Source organism: Falco biarmicus, chromosome 4, assembly GCF_023638135.1.
Source record: "Falco biarmicus isolate bFalBia1 chromosome 4, bFalBia1.pri, whole genome shotgun sequence".
NCBI lineage: Eukaryota > Metazoa > Chordata > Aves > Falconiformes > Falconidae > Falco > Falco biarmicus.
In genome coordinates, this window is record NC_079291.1 from 110,264,642 (window position 1) to 110,282,736 (window position 18,095).

The 18,095-nt window shown below is 39.5% G+C and overlaps 1 protein-coding gene across 6 annotated transcripts in view; it reads left to right on the plus strand.

Moving 5' to 3' along the window:
- VGLL4 (vestigial like family member 4) overlaps window positions 1-17,790 on the plus strand; it is a 91,066-nt gene extending 73,276 nt beyond the window's left edge. For all 6 annotated transcript variants that reach the window (XM_056338402.1, XM_056338400.1, XM_056338401.1 and 3 more), the window contains 3 exons: window positions 10,413-10,635; window positions 13,863-13,983; window positions 15,803-17,790. In XM_056338402.1, coding sequence (XP_056194377.1) covers window positions 10,413-10,635; window positions 13,863-13,983; window positions 15,803-16,071 — 613 coding nt within the window. In that variant the 3' untranslated portion in view covers window positions 16,072-17,790. The remainder of the gene's footprint in view (window positions 1-10,412; window positions 10,636-13,862; window positions 13,984-15,802) is intronic.
- The last annotated feature ends 305 nt before the right edge of the window (window positions 17,791-18,095 follow it).

Genomic DNA, 18,095 nt, shown 5'->3' on the forward strand with positions numbered 1-18,095 from the left:
GAGGTCGATTCCTGCGTTCCTGTCAAAGTCCTGTCTTTCAAGTCCTTGTCAGAGCTGCGTGCAGCATACATGTTTTTGCTGCGTGGGCGCGGCTGGCTTCTTGCTATCTGGATGATAAGGAACAATGCTTTGTGAGTCTTTTTGTCCCATTTTTAACGGTAACTTTCAGTATTCGTAAATCAGTACTTTAAAAGGGGGGTAAAGTAAAAACCTCAAAACATTTTTTCTTGTGATTTGTGTTTCTATGTAAAGTCTCCCTTTAAGCCAAAAGTTGCTGTGAGAGAATACTGCTGATTGCAGAATGTGACGGTGGACTTGGGCGCCTTAGCTGTACAAGTACCCTTTCAAACATACTGCTGCTGCGGTCGGTTTGCTTATCAGCTTTTCAAAGGAATTATTCTACTGTATTGGTACGAATAGTTGTGCAAAATGTAAGGAAGCTGTTGTTGTATTTATAGAGCTTCTAGAGGTTTCAGTAGTTCAGATTTTATTAGCAATTACAAACAGCTTCAATAAACTTCTAATGAAATGTTTATTCCTTTTATAAAACAGCCCATGAAAAAATGTCATGTCTTAAAACCAACACCATTCTCAGTCTAAAAGCCTAAAGCCTGGTGTGTTTTTCTGAGATTTTATTGAAATTGCTGTCTGAAAGTGAATTAATATATTTCTCAGCTTTTCCTGCTTCACGTCAGCTAATGTTACGTTGTGTATCTGATAGATGGAGACCATAATTTCTAAGCTTTAATGATCCAGGCCCTTTTCCCCTTGTTCTCGTAAGAACCATTGAAGTTGGAAAATAAAGCTCTATAATCCCATCTCCTGACAATTTAACACAGTTAATTCTGGCACTGGTGACCTTATTTTCAGAGGCTGGCTTGTGTTGTTGAAGTTCTTACTAAATAAACTTGCCATTCTTATGCTGTTGATATCTTTTGCTTCCCACATCATCTATCTGAAGAAAATTATTAGTCTGCTCCTCAACCATAAGCTTCTACCTGATGCAGGCCTTTAGGGGGTTGAACTAAATAAAATCCCATAAACTTTTGAGAATGTGGGGTTCAAAGATTGACTTAATCTGGTACCCGCTTTTACAGAAAGAGTTCTGTGACATGCATGGAGAGATGAAAGAAAGTATTTTTTCCAAATGAAAAAGCAGAAAATATTGTAAGGAGCAACCCAGAAAACACTCGTTAAGAAAATGTAACTGCCATTTTTTATTTCCTCTGACAGTTCTGCACAGTTTCACCATTGAGTTTCAACACCACCAAGTTTTCCCAGAGCCTGCAGAACAGACTGATGTACCCTGGCAGTATCGAGCACACATGTATGTGGCTAATCTTGTTGCACTAGGACATGACCCGCTGCTGTGTGTATTTTACGTGCAAGCTTTTTTCTGACATTGGCCCATAGTTTTCTCTGTGTGATCATAAATAGTTTTTACAGTATTTTCCAGTGACTCAGTATAAAACGTCTGTTGCATGTGCCAAGTTTGACTTCAAAAAGATGTTAATATGGCTGAACAATAAAAGCTGCACGTGACCCATCACATGACTTGGTGGAATGTAAGAGGAAACGTCTGCCAGAGGTGTTTGTGTGGGCATTGCAATTGAGTACAAATTAATCCTGTTATAGCTGCCTCTGAATCTTTCCAGTAACCCCTCTGACCTTCTGGCTGTTTTCATGGAAGCCTCTTTGCTCTTTCCTTGTACTGTCTGGTTTTCCATCTTGCTTGTTAGAAAATTTAAGGAAAGTTTGGAGTGTCCCTTTAACCTCATTTTTTTATCATTCGCTTTTCTGGATGTTTTCCCCCTGTAAGCAATTCAGAGTGCTTTACAGACTTGAAACAGTTCAGACTCCTGCACCGTTACTTTTAGTTTCCATTCCAGCGGTGACTTACCTTTCTAGATCATGTTCTGTTCGCCCCAATATATGCAGTAGCCTGACTTGCTCTGCAGATGTGAACACTGGCAGGCTTCACTCTGTTTCACCAGTTTTGTTTGACTTTCTCAGAGTAAGATTATTGTGCCTTCAAGCACCCAGATTTTGTGTTGCCATCTATATAGTGTACTTTTGAGCTAGAAGTGAACCCTTAGTTCTGGGGCCTGATTAACAAATGATAGGTTTGAGTTTCTGGTGTGCATTGATGTGTCTGAGTTCTGCCGTTTTAGTGACACTATCTTCCAAGAAAAGTGCCCTCTGTAGTAGCAGTCTCTTCTAAAGACAGACCGCATACCCTGCAGAGCCTTTTTGAGATTGAGCCGTTCGCATCTTCTGTCTTTTGGTCTTCACAGTTGGCAGAAACAATTCTTCACTTAACACATTTTTCTAGTGTGTTGTGCAGGTTTTTCCAAAGGCAACCAGGGTTACTGGCATTCTTTGAAGAGAAGGGTTAGGGGGAGATGGCTGAATCAGATAAATCTTAAATGTTTGGTTACTTCTGTGTCCTTTCCAAGAAATGTGCTGTTCCTTTGACAGGCTGTTAGACAGTAGTTAGAACAGGGAAGGCAGTGATGTTGCATTGTAGGCCATAGGACCTGAAAGTTTCTCCTCTTTGGCTGATGAGATTGGCAGGTGGCTGAATATTTTTTGTCCTCAATCCTTGAAAATTTAAGTTAAAGCTGATGGGAGTTGTGGTCGGTTGTTGGTTTCCACCTAGACTGAGTTGAGCAAAACTTTGAAGAGACGAAATGGGCTTATGTTTATGCTCCAGAAACCATGGTGCATTTTTTAGGAAACTTTTTGTAATTACTGCGATATTCAGTTACACCTAGACACTTGTTACTGTGGTGGTACTGAAATGCTGGAACCTTCTATTATTCTAGCTCCACTTTTTGAGCTGTTAGTGATTTTTTTTAAAAAAGTTTATTTAATTTTCCAAACAGGCTAATTAATATTTACAGCTACCTCAGCAGAATGAATGAGATCACTTTATCATTTCAGAATTTTTCCAGATATTTATTATATGTTAAGATTTCATTGTTTACATCTCAAGTATGGCCTCACATAAAACCTCTTCCAAAAATTATGGTATTGTAAAATGAACTATCAGGTGTACCACACAACATGAGAACCTAAATGTAGGAGGTTTGGAGCTGAGTGGGCAGGCGGTACAAGTGCAGAGCAGAGCAATTATTGGGCGAGTTCTGGGGTAATTTTTTTTTTCTTCCTAGTCTTTTTTTGAAGTTGAAGTACAGGTTTTGATTTTACAGGTAACCAGCAGTCTGTACCTATTGCAGTAAGGTAACTTTGCCATCATTCCTGGATTGTATATGTATGCATGTGTTCCAGCAGTGACATAGTTTTTCACTGATATAAATCCCTGAGATTTACTTAGGGATGGAACGAGCGATTGCTGTTATAAAAGCAACCAGTACTGCCTTTTAAAACAATGCTATGAACGCTGGAGCAAAGATGGCCAAACATTAAAAAAAAAAAAAAAAAAAAAAAAAAAAGTCCTGTGAGAAAAATAAGTAGGATCTGAGATTGTGTTAATTGATTTTACTGTACATTAGATTTAGATTTCAGTTTTGTGGGTTTGGCTTTTGACTAAGGTCTTACATCATGCGGTTCTCTTGCATTCTTTCATACTTGTGAATATTAAGCCCTCAGGAAGGGAAGCTCTTCTGTATCTGAGTATTTTTGCTTGGTGCAGGCAAGCAGGCAGTAATGGGACACTCCTTTATGTGTTTCACAGCTTATTAGTAATTTATTTCTTTTACTGTGGAATCTGTTCTCCTGGTTGATTATGTTTGCAAGTAACTATCTGGTCCAAGATTTTATCTCTGAAAATCTTGTTTTGGTGAGGATAAATATAGAAGGTCTGACCTATTTTTTGTTCATATGTAAGATTATCCTGTTTCTTGTTAGTGTATCCTATTTCTTGTTAGTTATATTTTCAGTGGTTTTATTTTGACTTCCCATCTCAAGGGTCTTTCCATTGGGTGTAGTAGTAAGCTGGAAAAAAAAACAAATTCATGAACTGAATTTTTTTTACGGGAAGGAACTGCAGAATTCTGATTAGAGGAGTGGAGAGAGCAGGGAAAAATAGGTATGGTCAGTGCTTGCGTACTTCTGACTCTGAAAGAACCTGCGTAAATAATGGTACTTAATTCTCCAAACTGGGCCTGATGTTCAAATTGAAAAATTAAAAAGAACAAAATCTTTTCTGGGAAGAGTCAAGTTTAATTAATTATTGGTGGCTGGAGAACCTTTGAGGCAGTGCTTAAAGTCCTGGGTGCCTTTGCTGAGTTGTTTCTAGCCTGAGGCAGAAAGTGAAGACTTAGCCACCTGCTTCTTCCCTTGTTAACCACACTTGAATGGGGGAAGAAGTGGAGGATTTGCCAGCTACAGACCTCGGTTAAAGAACTACTTTTTGGCCAGCTGGCTGGCAAACTGCTGTTCTGGAGTCCTCCAGAACCATAGCAGGAGGCATAGCTGCTGCGGTGCCGCCTCCAGAAAGGTGCTAATGGAATGTCAGTTGTCAGTTTTAGCTGTGCATTGGTCTGAACAAGAAGATATTTAGTTTGTCCAAAAGGTTTCCTGCAAGGGGGAATATACTGTACAAATAATGCTTAAATAGCGGCAGTGGCAAAAAGCAAGGGCATTCTTTATTTTTCTTAGGAAACCATATCTGAAATCCAGGTTCTGTGTAGAAGAGATTCTTGCAAAAACAATAAACTCTTGCAGGTTGCCTACTTAAAAGTTTTTTGGGACAGAGTACTAAGCCATAAAAGGAAAAGCCTGCTCCAAGTAACTGGGAAGCATAAAGTTAATAAAATGGGATGGAAAAGGTTTATGTATTTAGGTGGCAGCCATTCAAAGTAGATGCGGTTTGAAGAGTGCATCGGGTTGTTTGGAGTATTTTTTCACGTTACAAATACTTCAGATAATTGGCTGACACTCAAAGAGCAAACTGCTAATACTTTAAGGTTTTGCTTGGGGTTTTTTTTAGTGGATTTGGATTGCTTAAATTCTGAAGAAAGAACACTTAGGATCTTACCCTCTGGATATATATTGTCGTATTTTTGAAATGTCACCTTATATTCTTGTTTTCCCACCTCACACTAACAGAATTAATGTTATGCAAGTAGATACTTTCGCAGGAAATGATCCCCATCATGTGGAGAAGATAGTTTATATCAGTGGATTATAAATCCTTCAGTAGTCTTTAACAAAAGCATTTGTCCTCTTTCAGACTTAAAGTTTGTGAACAAATACAGTAAAAGACGTTAGAAAGCAAATATTTATAAAGATGCTGAAAATACTTAAATCATATTTGAACTAGGTTACACAAATGAAAGTTTACTCTTTGCATTGTGCTTGTCTAAAGAAAACATCTTGCATGATAATTAAAAAGCACTGTAAGTGGATACTTGTTCTTTCTGCAAGTGAAACACACTCCTACAGTAGAACCATCTCAAGATAAAGCTTTATTTCTGCCAAAGGGAGTGTGAAACGTCTGTGATTTCTTCACTTAGAGGTACAGTAATACTTTTGGCATCTGTTCCTTAAGGATCTGCAGGCTGGAATTGAATGCAAGCAAAACTGTCCCCTTCAGTGGGCCTCTTTTTTTTCCTTTTCCTTAAGCAGCTGGCAGAGTTAGTTTGTTCCTGTAGGATGAGTGTGAATTACCACCACGCTGTGCCAGTGAACAGAACAGCCGCATTTAAAGGTTGTACAACAACAACAAAAACAGAAACAAAAAAAAATTAAGGACAGCGCATTTGAGCTACCTTTTGAACAGTTTCCCAAGGAGAACTGAAACATTGATTTCAATTAACAGACATTATTTAGAACCAAACTGAAGCAGACTTTCAGCTAGCAGTCAGGATGTGTGTGGTTTTGGTATGACATCCATCTGAGCACATGATGCTTGGTAAGTGCTGGAGCCTCGGTTATGATTCATTGGGGAGAAACACGGAAAACAACGTCTGTTTTTCAAGTGTTAGAGAAATGAATTGAAGGTTGGAATCATGTATAATTTTGCTAAAATAAACCCACAAGTAGCTTGAATACCTCTGTTAGAGGGAAGTAAGGGTGGTGGGTATGGCTGATGTAATAGCATCTCCCTGCCTGATGTTTGCTTAGGTGCTCACCGATATTAATTACTAACTGTTTTTTAAGCCAGTGGAGTTGCACTGGCATTTTCACCACTGAAGGTGAAGTCCAGAGTTAAGTTGCATATGCCGATTTTTAAGACAAAGTGGAATTGAGGGATGGTAAAGCCATTTGGATGGCTGGATTTATTTGTAGCGTATATTTTGAAGTTATTTTTCAAACATGGTCAGAAATCCTTCCTTGTAATTTTCTGTGCTTATGTTTGAACTAAGGGATGCATCTCTCTGCTTGCTCAATGCATGTGGAATCTTTAAAGTAATTGACTTTCGTGAAATATAATTATCTTCAAACACATGCAATTTTGATTGCTCCTTCTGACAAAGCACCTAATACCAAAACAAGAGTGACTTCCCTCAATAATACTAAAAAAAATTGTAACAAGCTTCTGGTTGCTAATAGAAAATTATTTTGTAAAATTACATTTCGAACTAAAATTATTTAATAATGTCAAATTTATGAGGACTGTATAAATAATTTGATGTACAATTGTTTTACAAGTGGAGTTGGATATGTGTAGGATTTGCTATTTATATTTAGTAGGAGGGACTCTGAAGTGCTGGTATATTTTCACAAGGGCAGAGCTATCGCGTTACTGTTCTACACAGTGCTGTAAAATTTTCAGCTGGGCTCAGAAAAAATAATCTCTGATATGGAAGTAGAAGCTTCAGGTATTTTCATTGTTTTGCCAAGACCCTATCGTTGAAGGTAGATGAACTGAGGAGAGGATTGCTGAGGAGTAGAGTATAAACAGTTTCCTGCCTGGCAGAGGAGTTGTTCTAATTTAGGAAGAGAGAATTACTTGCCTTCAGAAAGGGCTAGGGTGTGGCCTTCTGAGATTACTGAAATAAATCGATAATTTTAGGTTATCTTTAGGCAAGGTCTAAGACGCTGTCTTCCCGGCATCTGACGGACCCCATTTCCCAGTTTCTTGATCCCCTCTTCCAAAAATCTTTGCATAAAAGTTTTGTTGGGTTGTTTGGGATGTTTTTTGGTTGGGTATTTTTGGCACCAAAACTACCAGTTCATTTATATTTAGGACTGTGACTTTTTGTCTAGAGTGAGGATGAGAAGTGAAATAGGTGCTGTTGTAAAAATGGAAAATTTCTTTTCCTTGGGAATTTCAGTAGGGTGGTTGTTCATCACGGATCACTTGACAGCTCCCCCCCCCCCCCCCAGTAAATGCAGCACTAAGTTGTTGAAATCTGAGTTCTAAGAACAAAACCCCAAAAAACTGGTGTAGCTACGTTTTTTGTTCCATTTTACAAGTATTTTTGGTGGAGGAAACAAAAGGTTTTACTTTGAAAGTCAGCCTGTGCTTATTAAAACAGAATATAACCATTCTGAACAGGGATTATTTTTTTTTTCTTTGAGGCAGTGAAAAATAGGAACCTACTGGAACTGTATGTGGTTTTGCAGCCTCCAACTGGTTTAAATTGTAGTAGACCAGATAATATTTAATTGAACAGTAAGATTTTGGCTTGCAGCCGCCAAAGATCCTGCATTACAGCAAGAAGAATGAGCCATCTCTACGCAGCATTGCCTTTATCCCTGGAACAATGATTTTAGTGATGTCTTTTCATGTTGTTATTTCCCAGGCTATCTAATGGCTGGTGTCCAGGTACAGAAACACTCTGCAAAGGCATACTATTTATGAAGTTCCATGCTTGCTTCCGAAGGAGTGGTGAAGGGTTATTTTGTTGTGTTCGGTAGCTGTTTCAGGACTGTAATTCAAGATGAGGCTACGGTACTTTAAATATAGTCTGTTGTGCAGCCATTAAGTCACACATTTGCATCAGTCATTAGCTCACAGCACTGCAATTCTAAACTTCTTTCTTCTGAATGCTGATCCTGCGAAGTAGTCTTGTGAATTGAAATGGTACCAAAGCTGGCAAAAGATTGAAATGCAGCGCTGTGAGAATGTATTTCCTGGTTTGTGTGCTGCTTTATTGTGTCTAAATCTGGCCTGTAAGGAAGGATAGAAGAAAGACATGATTTCCAGAGAACATCTTGAGCACCAGCTGTGAAACCTTAAAGGTTAGATTTTTATGGTAGATGCTGCTGATCTGCAACTACTAATTTGTAATTAGTTAAAAAGGGAGAAGCGATGGGGGCGGGGGTGGTGGTGGTGGTGGTGTGTCCAAACAGTTAAAAATGATACTGTTACTCTGTCGGCTGTTCCCTCCTAAGCATGTCAAGGGAATTTGGCATAGAGAATAAACTGTGTCCTGAGGTTCTCAAGTCACTGGTTGCCTGGTACGATATTAACCCTAATTTTGCTGTGATAAATGAGTTTTTGATTTGGGCAGCAATAGCAGATTTCTATATGACCAAGTGGCTCTTGAGCAAGCTGAAGAATAGCATGGAAGAATTGTGATTAGATCAGCAAAGGTCCTGTTCCTGAATGCAGCAGAGATCTGTTCCCTCATCTCAAGAAAGTTTATAGCTTTTTTAGTTCTTGCGGGGGGGGGGGGGGGGGGGGGGGGGCACAAGGTTGGCAAAGGTACGGGAACGGTTTTTGTTTGAAGAAAGTAGTACCCTGGGTAAAAAAGGCTGTTGAATAGAGAGATGAACTCGGGAGTGACATGAAGATAAGCAGGGAGTGATGGCTTTGTCTCTCACCTAATACAAGAACTAGGGTGACAGCAGACCACGCTAGATTTTAGGTTAAAATTAACAAAGTATGTAAACTGTGGAACCTGTTGCCATAGGATGCTGTTGAGGCTAAAAGTTTACATGGTCTCAAAAGGTACTTAAACAAACACCGTGCAGAACTGTGAGCACCCTGCCTGCCGGGGCGGGATGGCGGCAGAGCACGGCCGCAGTGTACTCCAAGGCGGGCTGGCAGCGGCAGGGGGGGACCTGCCGTGCTGGGAGGCAGTGCTGTGGTACTGAGGGGTGGATGTGAGCACCAGTGGTTTGATTTTATGTGATACCGAGAAAGCAACCCCAAGGCAGAGGAATCTTACTGTCTGTTTTTAACTAACATAAAACAACAAGTAACCATTGATAAATCTAAATAAAGATTTAATTTCTATAAACCTACAAGTTTGTTTCTGTAGCATTTTGATAAGCTTTGGGGCGCTTTATTTCCCTCTGTTGGCAGGGCTTTTTTTTCCCCCTCAGCTGTTAGCCTTCCTTTGCAGGCGAGTTTCTCAGATGCTGAAATGGACTGTAGCTTCTTTGGAGTTGTAACTTCAATATTGAATACTCTTCATACATCTTAATTTCTAGTACTACAGAAAACATTTTTCTATTCCTTTAATGTCTCTGTGTAATACTCATTACGGCATTTGTAAAGATTACTCCTGCATATTAATTTCCTATGATACACTTAAAAAAAGTGGGGAACAAAATGCCTTGGTTTACCCGCTTACACGCAGATACAATAGGACATTTCATTATTACTTCAAGAATCTTCTGAATACAGAATATATTTTCCATAGAACCAGCTTTCTCCTCCAGTGCTTTCGTACTTGAAAGGTAGACTGGATTTGCTCTTTCACACTAAGGCACTAGGTGTTCCAGCGTGTTAACTCTTACAATACTGGTGTGTTCTCACACTTACTAGGGAAGTGGTTATGAACAACTGCCTTCACCAATATGAGTGAAGTACCTTTCCTTTGATGCACTGGTTTGCCTTTAATGACAATTATATTGCTGTATGGAAATGAAATACCCCTGTCTCATACAGAAGTACAAAATAGGTATTATTTTAATTGCAGTGAGTGATAGGTTAATTATGTGAGTACATCTTAGATTTACTGTTCAGTAGTAGTTTGAAATTACCCTTTTTAAAGAAGAGTTGTAATTAAATGATTTGGAGTTAAGTGCAGTGTATTTTGCTTTTCCTTCATTTTCTGCTCTGAAGATTTTGCTTCCTTCCTTGACTCATTGCATTTTGCTGAAATCAACCATGTCTTTTGAGTAAAATAAACTTCTATTGGGCTGCAGCAATGCTCAAAGAATATTGCAGTGTTAGGAGACAGAGTGGGATTAATAGTATGTTAAACGAGGTGTCTGATCTTAACAAAGTTGTTACTTGGTGCATTTAGATCAGTATCTGAAGAAATTCTAGGCTGAAGGAAAATGTTGGTTGCCAGAGCTTGCAAATGTCAATGATTGGTGTGTCTTTGCAGGGTGGTGGCTGGAGAGACCAGGAGTAATACCTCACTGAGGGATTTTAGACTCCTCACAAACCCAGCAAAACGCATTGGCACGTGTTTCCTAAAGGGATTTAATGTTGCATATCTCGTTATAGCTTGTCCTTTGGCCTTTTTTCTTTCATGTATTAGAAACAAGACTGCCAATGGAGATTATCGGAAGGAGCACAGAGAGAGGAGTCGCAGCCCAATAGAGAGGGCTGCTGCCCCAACAATGAGCCTTCATGCCAATCACATGTATGCCTCAATCCCAAGCTTGACCATGGATCAACCTCTAGCACTGACCAAAAACAGCATGGATGCAACCCGAACAGTTGGCATCACACCTACACTGACTTCTGTGGAACGGCAGCAGGTACTGGCTTCTAGGCTGACAAGAAACTCTGGGTGGCTGTAGGAATCCTTGCTGTAGGCACAGTGAGGACTTCCCAGATGTAAGCAGAATGTATTGTGAATTACAATAGGTAGGCGATGCTATTCTTCAGCAAAATGTATTTTAAAAATGCACAATGAATGTCGCAGCTCATTGTGTTTAGTGTAAATAAATTGCTGATGTTTAAATGTGTCCGTCACAGATTTCTTGTCCTGCCTGATTTTTCTGATGCTTTGCCAAGCCTGTGAATGCATGTGTTTTAATTGGGAATGCAGAGTCTGTGGTTGAGCGAAGCTCCGGGAACTGCTAGGCAATGACTGATGCAGTTCGCAGGTAAAGAGGATATTCATCTGTGCTGCTCCTGGCGGTCAGTGCTACCTCCCTCCCCTCCGTGCCTGCACTCTCCTGCCAGGAGTGCTGAAGAAGAGATGCAAGGCATAAAGGGTGTAAAGGAGAATTTTGCACGGAGTTGTCCAGGTGAAGGAAGCTGGAATGACCTGAAGTTGTTTTAGCCAGCCAAAAGCAGTTATTATGTGGTCAGAGCCATGTTGTATCACTGTTTCATAATGACTTTTCCTAAAGCAGAGTAATGATTTTTGATTATTTTATTCTTTATTTCTGTATGTTGGGAGTGGTTTGTTTAGTTTGGTTTCGGCTGGTTGCTTGGGTGTTGGCTTGCCATCTTGTACATTGTATTTGTTTTCCTTCAGAACTGCTGAAGATGAGCCATCTCTATGCAGGTTATACAGTAACAGTTTTATTGTATGTCGGACTCTCTTTTATCCCTCTCACAAATGGAGAGAGAAAGGAAGATCATTGAGTTGTGATGAGCTGCAGTGTTGAAAAATTAAACTGGCCCATGCACCCAAGCTCTTCCTTCCTACCTTCCTACCTTCCTTCCTTCCTTCCTTCTTCCCTACTGTCACGACCTGTAAAGGGTAAACAGTTCAAGTGGATGATCTTTCAGAGGTTGGGATTTTTCCATATGCAGTTTATGAATGCTTCCTTTCACTGGAGCTATATACTAGTTTTCACAGTGGTTGGCTGTGTACACTAGTTTTTTACATTTTGCTCTGCCAAAATGCCTAGCTGTACACTAGTGCTGCTGCTATCTTGCATCATTTGGCAGACAGATTGCAGAGTTATTGTTCTGTGCAGAACGGCTCTTCTTTGCTCTCAGCGTTTGGTGATGACAGAGGAGGAAGGGACAGGCTTCCACTGACGACACTGGTGCCCTTTGATAGTACTGCCGCTGCGTCTCAGCCTAGCAGCTAACATCTCTGACACTCTTCTGTTTTGGCATGTTTGACTTGGGCTGATTCCTGTTGCCCATTACCAGATTCATCTCTCTCTTATTTATTATCTTTGATGTTTTGAACTAGATTACAGTCTATTTTCTTAGGAAAATAGGATGTTGAGGTAAGACCTTGCTAAGAGCAGAGAGTAGAAATCTTACAAGAGTGTACTGAAAATAAGAAACCCTAGTTAATGATTTGTCAGGTTGTGTTTTGAGGGTTTTTTTCACCTTAGCATGTTGAATGAGGTTTCATCTTATGCAGTTTCCAATAAAGAGGTAGGAAAAAATACCTTCTTACTTTGGGCAGCATAGGGTTATTCAGCTGCTCTAGTCGCTGTTACTAAACTCTCAGCTTATCTCAGTATTTTCATATAAATATGTGTAGTCTGCTCAGTGCACCTGTACACACAGAACCGTACCAGGGGATTCTGTTAAGATGCCTTATCCTGCCTCTCAGATCCTTTGGGGTGTTGGTAGGTGCGTTCTGGAGACAAGCTTTTTTATTGCCCCTCTCTCTACTTCCCACCTCTTGCATGTCTAAAATACTCTTCAGAAGAGATAAGCATATATACACTTCTCAAAAACCGCTTCATAGATGTACAAAATCTTGACCCCTGTAAAGAAGAAAAGCAATACTTCCACATGTGAATTGCTTACAGAAAAAAACAAATAATTATTTTTTTTTATTAACTTTTTTTACTTTGCTGTTGGTGCAGTAAGATGTAAAGAGCATCATTCTCATTGTGCCTAGACAGTGTTAAATCTCCTCTTGAAAGCTCATCTCACTTACTTTGGTCTTGCTCTGTGTAGACTGAAGTACCACTAACCATGAAAACTCTTACCTTCTTCACTGACTTTGTATGGTGGTAGAGGTAAAGTAGTGATTTTTGTGGGTTTGCTTCACAGATTTGTAAAATGGCCAAGAAGTTAAAACTGTGTTAGTTACATCAATTCTGTTAATCTTTTGGACACTTAAAAATTAATTTGCATTGAGTATACCAAAGTGGACTCTGGCATCACAAAACATACCAAAGATGCAAGGCAAAAATACTCCCAATAGTTGCGTTATGTGCCTTCAGCCATCTGGAGAAACTGGGACATTTCTTACCCTAAGGCCTTGTTTAAATGTAATATTTACATAGTAAACAACTATAAAAAGAGTATTTTACATTTACGCTTTGTACAACTTATACATTGTGGAATTAAGATTGTGTGAATAGATGTTTTGGGGGAATTTGCATGTGTTGAGAATGACAAAGGATGATGTCTATTAAGTAGTGCTAGAAAGGCAGATGAATTCCAACAGGAATGTACTTGCAATCAAAACTCGCTCAGGAGCTCTTCATATTTTACATCTTATGGGCTTATTGGTTTGTGGGTGAAGTACAGAATACAGAGTTAGTCAGGCTGGGAAAACAACTTCTGAATGAAAAATGATGACATTAAAACTTGATTAATACTCAGGTGACAAATACCTGTAAAATTTGTAAAGCCCTTCTGAGTCCTGGAATCACAAGGCTATATGGCTGTAGAATGAAACAAGTATTTAATGTGTTGACATTTAGTTCTGCATATGTAATGTCTGTGAAGTTGAAACAGTCACTGTAAAATCGCTTTAATGCTTCTAATGATTTGTTTTATACTGCCCATACTATATGGCTGCTTGCCACTTAAATAACTAAGAACCATTATGGAAATGCAATGTGTTTTTCTTTAATCAGATGAAGAAATAATAGCTGAATATTTTGGGGTTTAATATGCTATATTGAATTGAATAGTTTATGGGTTATTTCACTGCTGGGATTTGGTTCAGTGTGTGTACATCTCAAGTGATTATGCAGCAAACGGCTGCTAATGTGGCTTTGGCCAGCTGCCTTGGGGAGTGACAGATTTCGTGTTTCTTCCGTCTTAGAACCGTCCATCCGTAATCACCTGTGCTTCTGCGAACAACCGGAACTGTAACCTCTCTCACTGCCCCATTGCACACAGTGGCTGCGGTTCAGCAATGCCTGCCTACAGAAGACCCTCTAGCAGTAAGTTACATGTCTGCACTCCTGCCTGCCCGATCAGAATTTGAGAACAAAAATCATCTCACAGGGATAAAAGAGGTGAAACAATAGACACCTCTTTGTATCCTGTCTGCCCAGAGGCGTGCTAGCACAGATCCCCTCTGCAGGCTTTCCAGCCATCAACCCTATGCCACAGTAGAAAGTACCAATTCAAAATAAGGGAGAGAGGTGTTCTTTTTTCTTGTTTTGAAAAGCTGCTTTGAAAAAACCAAACACCCCACACAGACAAGTAAGTCATTATGTTTATTTCAGTCTGACAGCCAGCAGCCGGCAGATCCAGCCATGCTCTTATTTTAGGAGCTGTAGTTTCCCTAGTCTTTCAGGAGTCACTAGACTTTCATGATTCAGCTTCAGGCACAAAAATCTTTTCCTGCAGATACAAATACTGTTCCAGAGCACATACCCTCCACCTTTCCCTGCGTGGATAACATAAAAAGCTTTGGAGGGCGGTTGCTATAGCAACACAAGCAGGGAGCTTTAGCTTTCTGCCTTCTGTGCAGTTAGTACTTCTTATGAAGTCTTTTCATGCAGTACTTTCTGGGAAGCCTTGGGATGTTTCTTGTCGCTTTCTCTCACTGTGACCAGGGGCAAACACGGCCCTTTCATTTCATGTTATATACCTACTGATGTGTAGCTTTAACATGCACAGCAGCGAGGCTTCATCGACCAGAATGTGTCAATGTAACAATACCAGTATGATGTAGGTAGGAACCTGCAAGTCCATAGGAGGGGGGGGGTGTGTGTGTGGTTGTTTTTATTCTTATTAAAAACACCACCCCCAAGCGTGTTGTTGAAAATTAAAATTAGAAGCTGAAGCAAGACCCTGGATGATCTGTTACACTCTTGGAAAAATCAATAGTTAGGGATCTAAGATGTTAGAAGTTTTCTAGAAAACTGTTACTTGTCTAATGAGAGCTGCTTCCTTGAGACCCCAGCTGTATTTACATGGGCTTTGGAAACGTGGTAAACGTTTTCAGAAAATACTTATCACTTGAACAGGTCTTTTTGTGTGACGCTCACATTTATTTTAGATCAGTCAAGCCGTCCTGTAGCATGAAGGACATTGGCATGGATCCTGACAGTTTTAAGTTTGTTTTTGAAATGTGAAAATCTAATTTAGACACAGATGTCATTTCTCAATTGTAAAACTGCAACTCTCTCATATTTAGGCTGAGGGATTCATTATTCTTGTGCAAAACCTGTCTCCTAAGGTTCTTTGTATCACAGCATTTTAATGCTTGCAGTACCTGACGCAGAGGCAGTGATTCATTTGGTTTTCTGCTTGGCTCCCAGCACAAGTATGTGAAGTCAGATGAAACCCTGAAATCAGCTTCTGGCATGCTGTAATTTAGAATGAACTCTCCTCATGTCTGACTGGTATCAGCAGGCTTGGGAGCTGATTTTAAAGAGCTGTTTCTATCTTTAATTCCGTTTAGGCCTAAATATAAGTTCTATGTGATTGTTTTGGGAGAGGGTTTCCACAGAACCAGAGCTGTAGTTGTTAGTAGCCTGAGGGGGACTAGAATTACACCTAGAATGGTTACCTGTTGCTGGTCACAGAAATGCAAAAATATTTCACTCCATTTATTGCTTTTTTAAAAATTTTAACTCCTTCCATCTTCTTCCCCACCCCCTTCGCTAACAGTTCTGTGATGATGTAAAGAAGTCTTGCATTATGCTGAGATGATAGGAAGAGGGGAGAAAGTACGGGCTCTGAATCCAGCACGTGGTGCCAGGGTTCTGCACTGAAGTAACGTGTCTTCTGCCTCCTTTCCCCCTCTAGCTACCACTGCCTGTGACCCAGTGGTGGAAGAGCACTTCCGCCGAAGCCTTGGCAAGAATTACAAGGAGCCTGAGCCAGTGGCAAACTCTGTGTCCATCACAGGATCAGTCGATGACCACTTTGCCAAAGCACTTGGGGATACATGGCTTCAGATTAAAGCTGCGAAGGACGGAGTCTCCAGCAGTCCTGAGTCTGCTTCACGGCGGGGCCAGTCTTCCCCTTCCTCTCATATGGTCAATCATAATCACTCGCCCTCTGTAGTCTCATGAAGAGAGGACCGTTAACGTTTGTGAATTTGCATGGTTTGACTGAGCTTTGAACAGTGCTTAAAATAGTGTTGGGGGAGGGGAGATTAGTTTTCAACACATGTTTTTTGTGTACTCACGTTTTATTTGTAAAAGGGTGCCCTTAAAGATGATAGCAGGAACTATTTCATAAAGATTCATATGATGTAGCATCCTTTTTTCCTGCCTCAATTACCAAAGAAACCTCTGATGCAAATCTGCTGCCCCTTAAAAAAAAAAATAATGCACGCTAATCCACAAAAGCCATTACACTTAGTTGGTTGACCCAAAATGCTTTTTGCTTTTATTAGCTTCTTGAGACTAGAATTTGTCTGGTTTGCTTACATTGCCCTTTTTTTTTTTTTTTTTTTTTTCCCTCTGTGAAGTAATTTTGTATGTATATACTTGAAAAGAACTGTCATGTATGATTTGCACTATTGGAGGAGGACTGAAGTTGCATAGCAACTTTCTGGAAGATGCTAATATTTTGAGGGCAAACTGCTGAAAAAAGGGTTTAAGGATGACATTTCTATCAGTTTGATTTTTCTTAAAGCAAAACAGCTTTGGAAGGGGAAGTCTCATACAGGTTATAGGTCTTTCTCTCTTTAGATTTCAGGTGCTTAGTGCTTGCAACTGGACTGCATAATTTACAGAACACGGGCATTTTTTCCTAAACACTGCAGTTTGTTAGAATAGAGCTGAGGTTGGAGGGTTCAATAGTGCTTAACGATGCATGTTTTATGAAAAATAGCTGGTATCTATTAATGTATAGACAGTAAGAATCATAATACTTATTAGCTTTTCTTCAGAATTAGTTTATTTTTGTCAGTAACAATCCTAGATATACTTACTGCTGGTACAGTTGTACTCTATGATATTTGTATTTGATACTCACTTTAGTAGCAGCCAGCAAAAGAGGACAGCCTCAGGACAGGCCTCAAACGACGCAGTTTAGAGATATATGATGCGTGGTACAGGATGCTATAGCTTTGCGCATGACTGAGTAATTGTTTCTGTCTGCAGCACTGTCTGCTTAACAGGAATTTGCTTCCTAAAACTAAGTCTGTGTAATCCACCTTTAACTAGCTGCAGAAACTGCTACCATTACGTATCTTGGCTGGACAACAGATTGTTACAGTTTGTGAAATATGATCTTTAATTTTTTTAAGCTTATTCATAAACCTATGCCAAGTTGCAGCATACATTCCTCCATTAGAAAACTTTATACAGGTATTACTGCATTTATTATCATTTGCTATGTTAATAGCTACTAACTAGAAATTAGGCAATAGAGGCAGGCATAAAACCACAGCTGTGCTAGTACTAAGAGCTTCTCTTCTTCTTGTTAAGTGTAACTGCTCTCCCCCATACATTCCATCTTCCCAGTACAGTTGCAACTAGGGCTTTTTTTTATACTGGGTTACCTGAAATGATTGGTTCAGTGTAGAAAGTTAGAAGTAGTTGGAAGATGAACTACACGTGATGTATTATGGACTATGTTACAGTATTGGGTCCATTGTGGCTTTTATTTTATGTTTTTTGTTTTTGGTTTTGTTTTTTGTTTTTTTTTTTTTTAAAGTTAAGCTATTTAATTTGGAAAAGGTGCAGGGTAGAAAGAGATCGGGAGATTGGCTCTTACTCTTGTTGAGAAGGTGGCTGCTCAATTTTCTTTAAAAAAATTAAAAATACAAAAAAAACACCACACCTAAGCCCCCAGTTTTACACATTTCACTACCATCTTACTGGGTAGTCAACGCTTACTTGCTTTGGCATTCAGTACCCTACTCTCTGTAGGAAGATTGTTAAAAGAACACTTTTTTATATAGGTAACTTTAAGACCATCGTTACGCTGTGCGTAAAGAATGTACAGAGAAATTTGTAGGTATTTTTTGAGGAACAATTAATTTGTTAATGATATGTAGCTATTTAATTTTTCCCTTTCCTTTATTGTAATCATTCATTTTTTTTTTTGTTTGGAGAAAAAAGTTGATCTTTTTTTGTTGTAGATT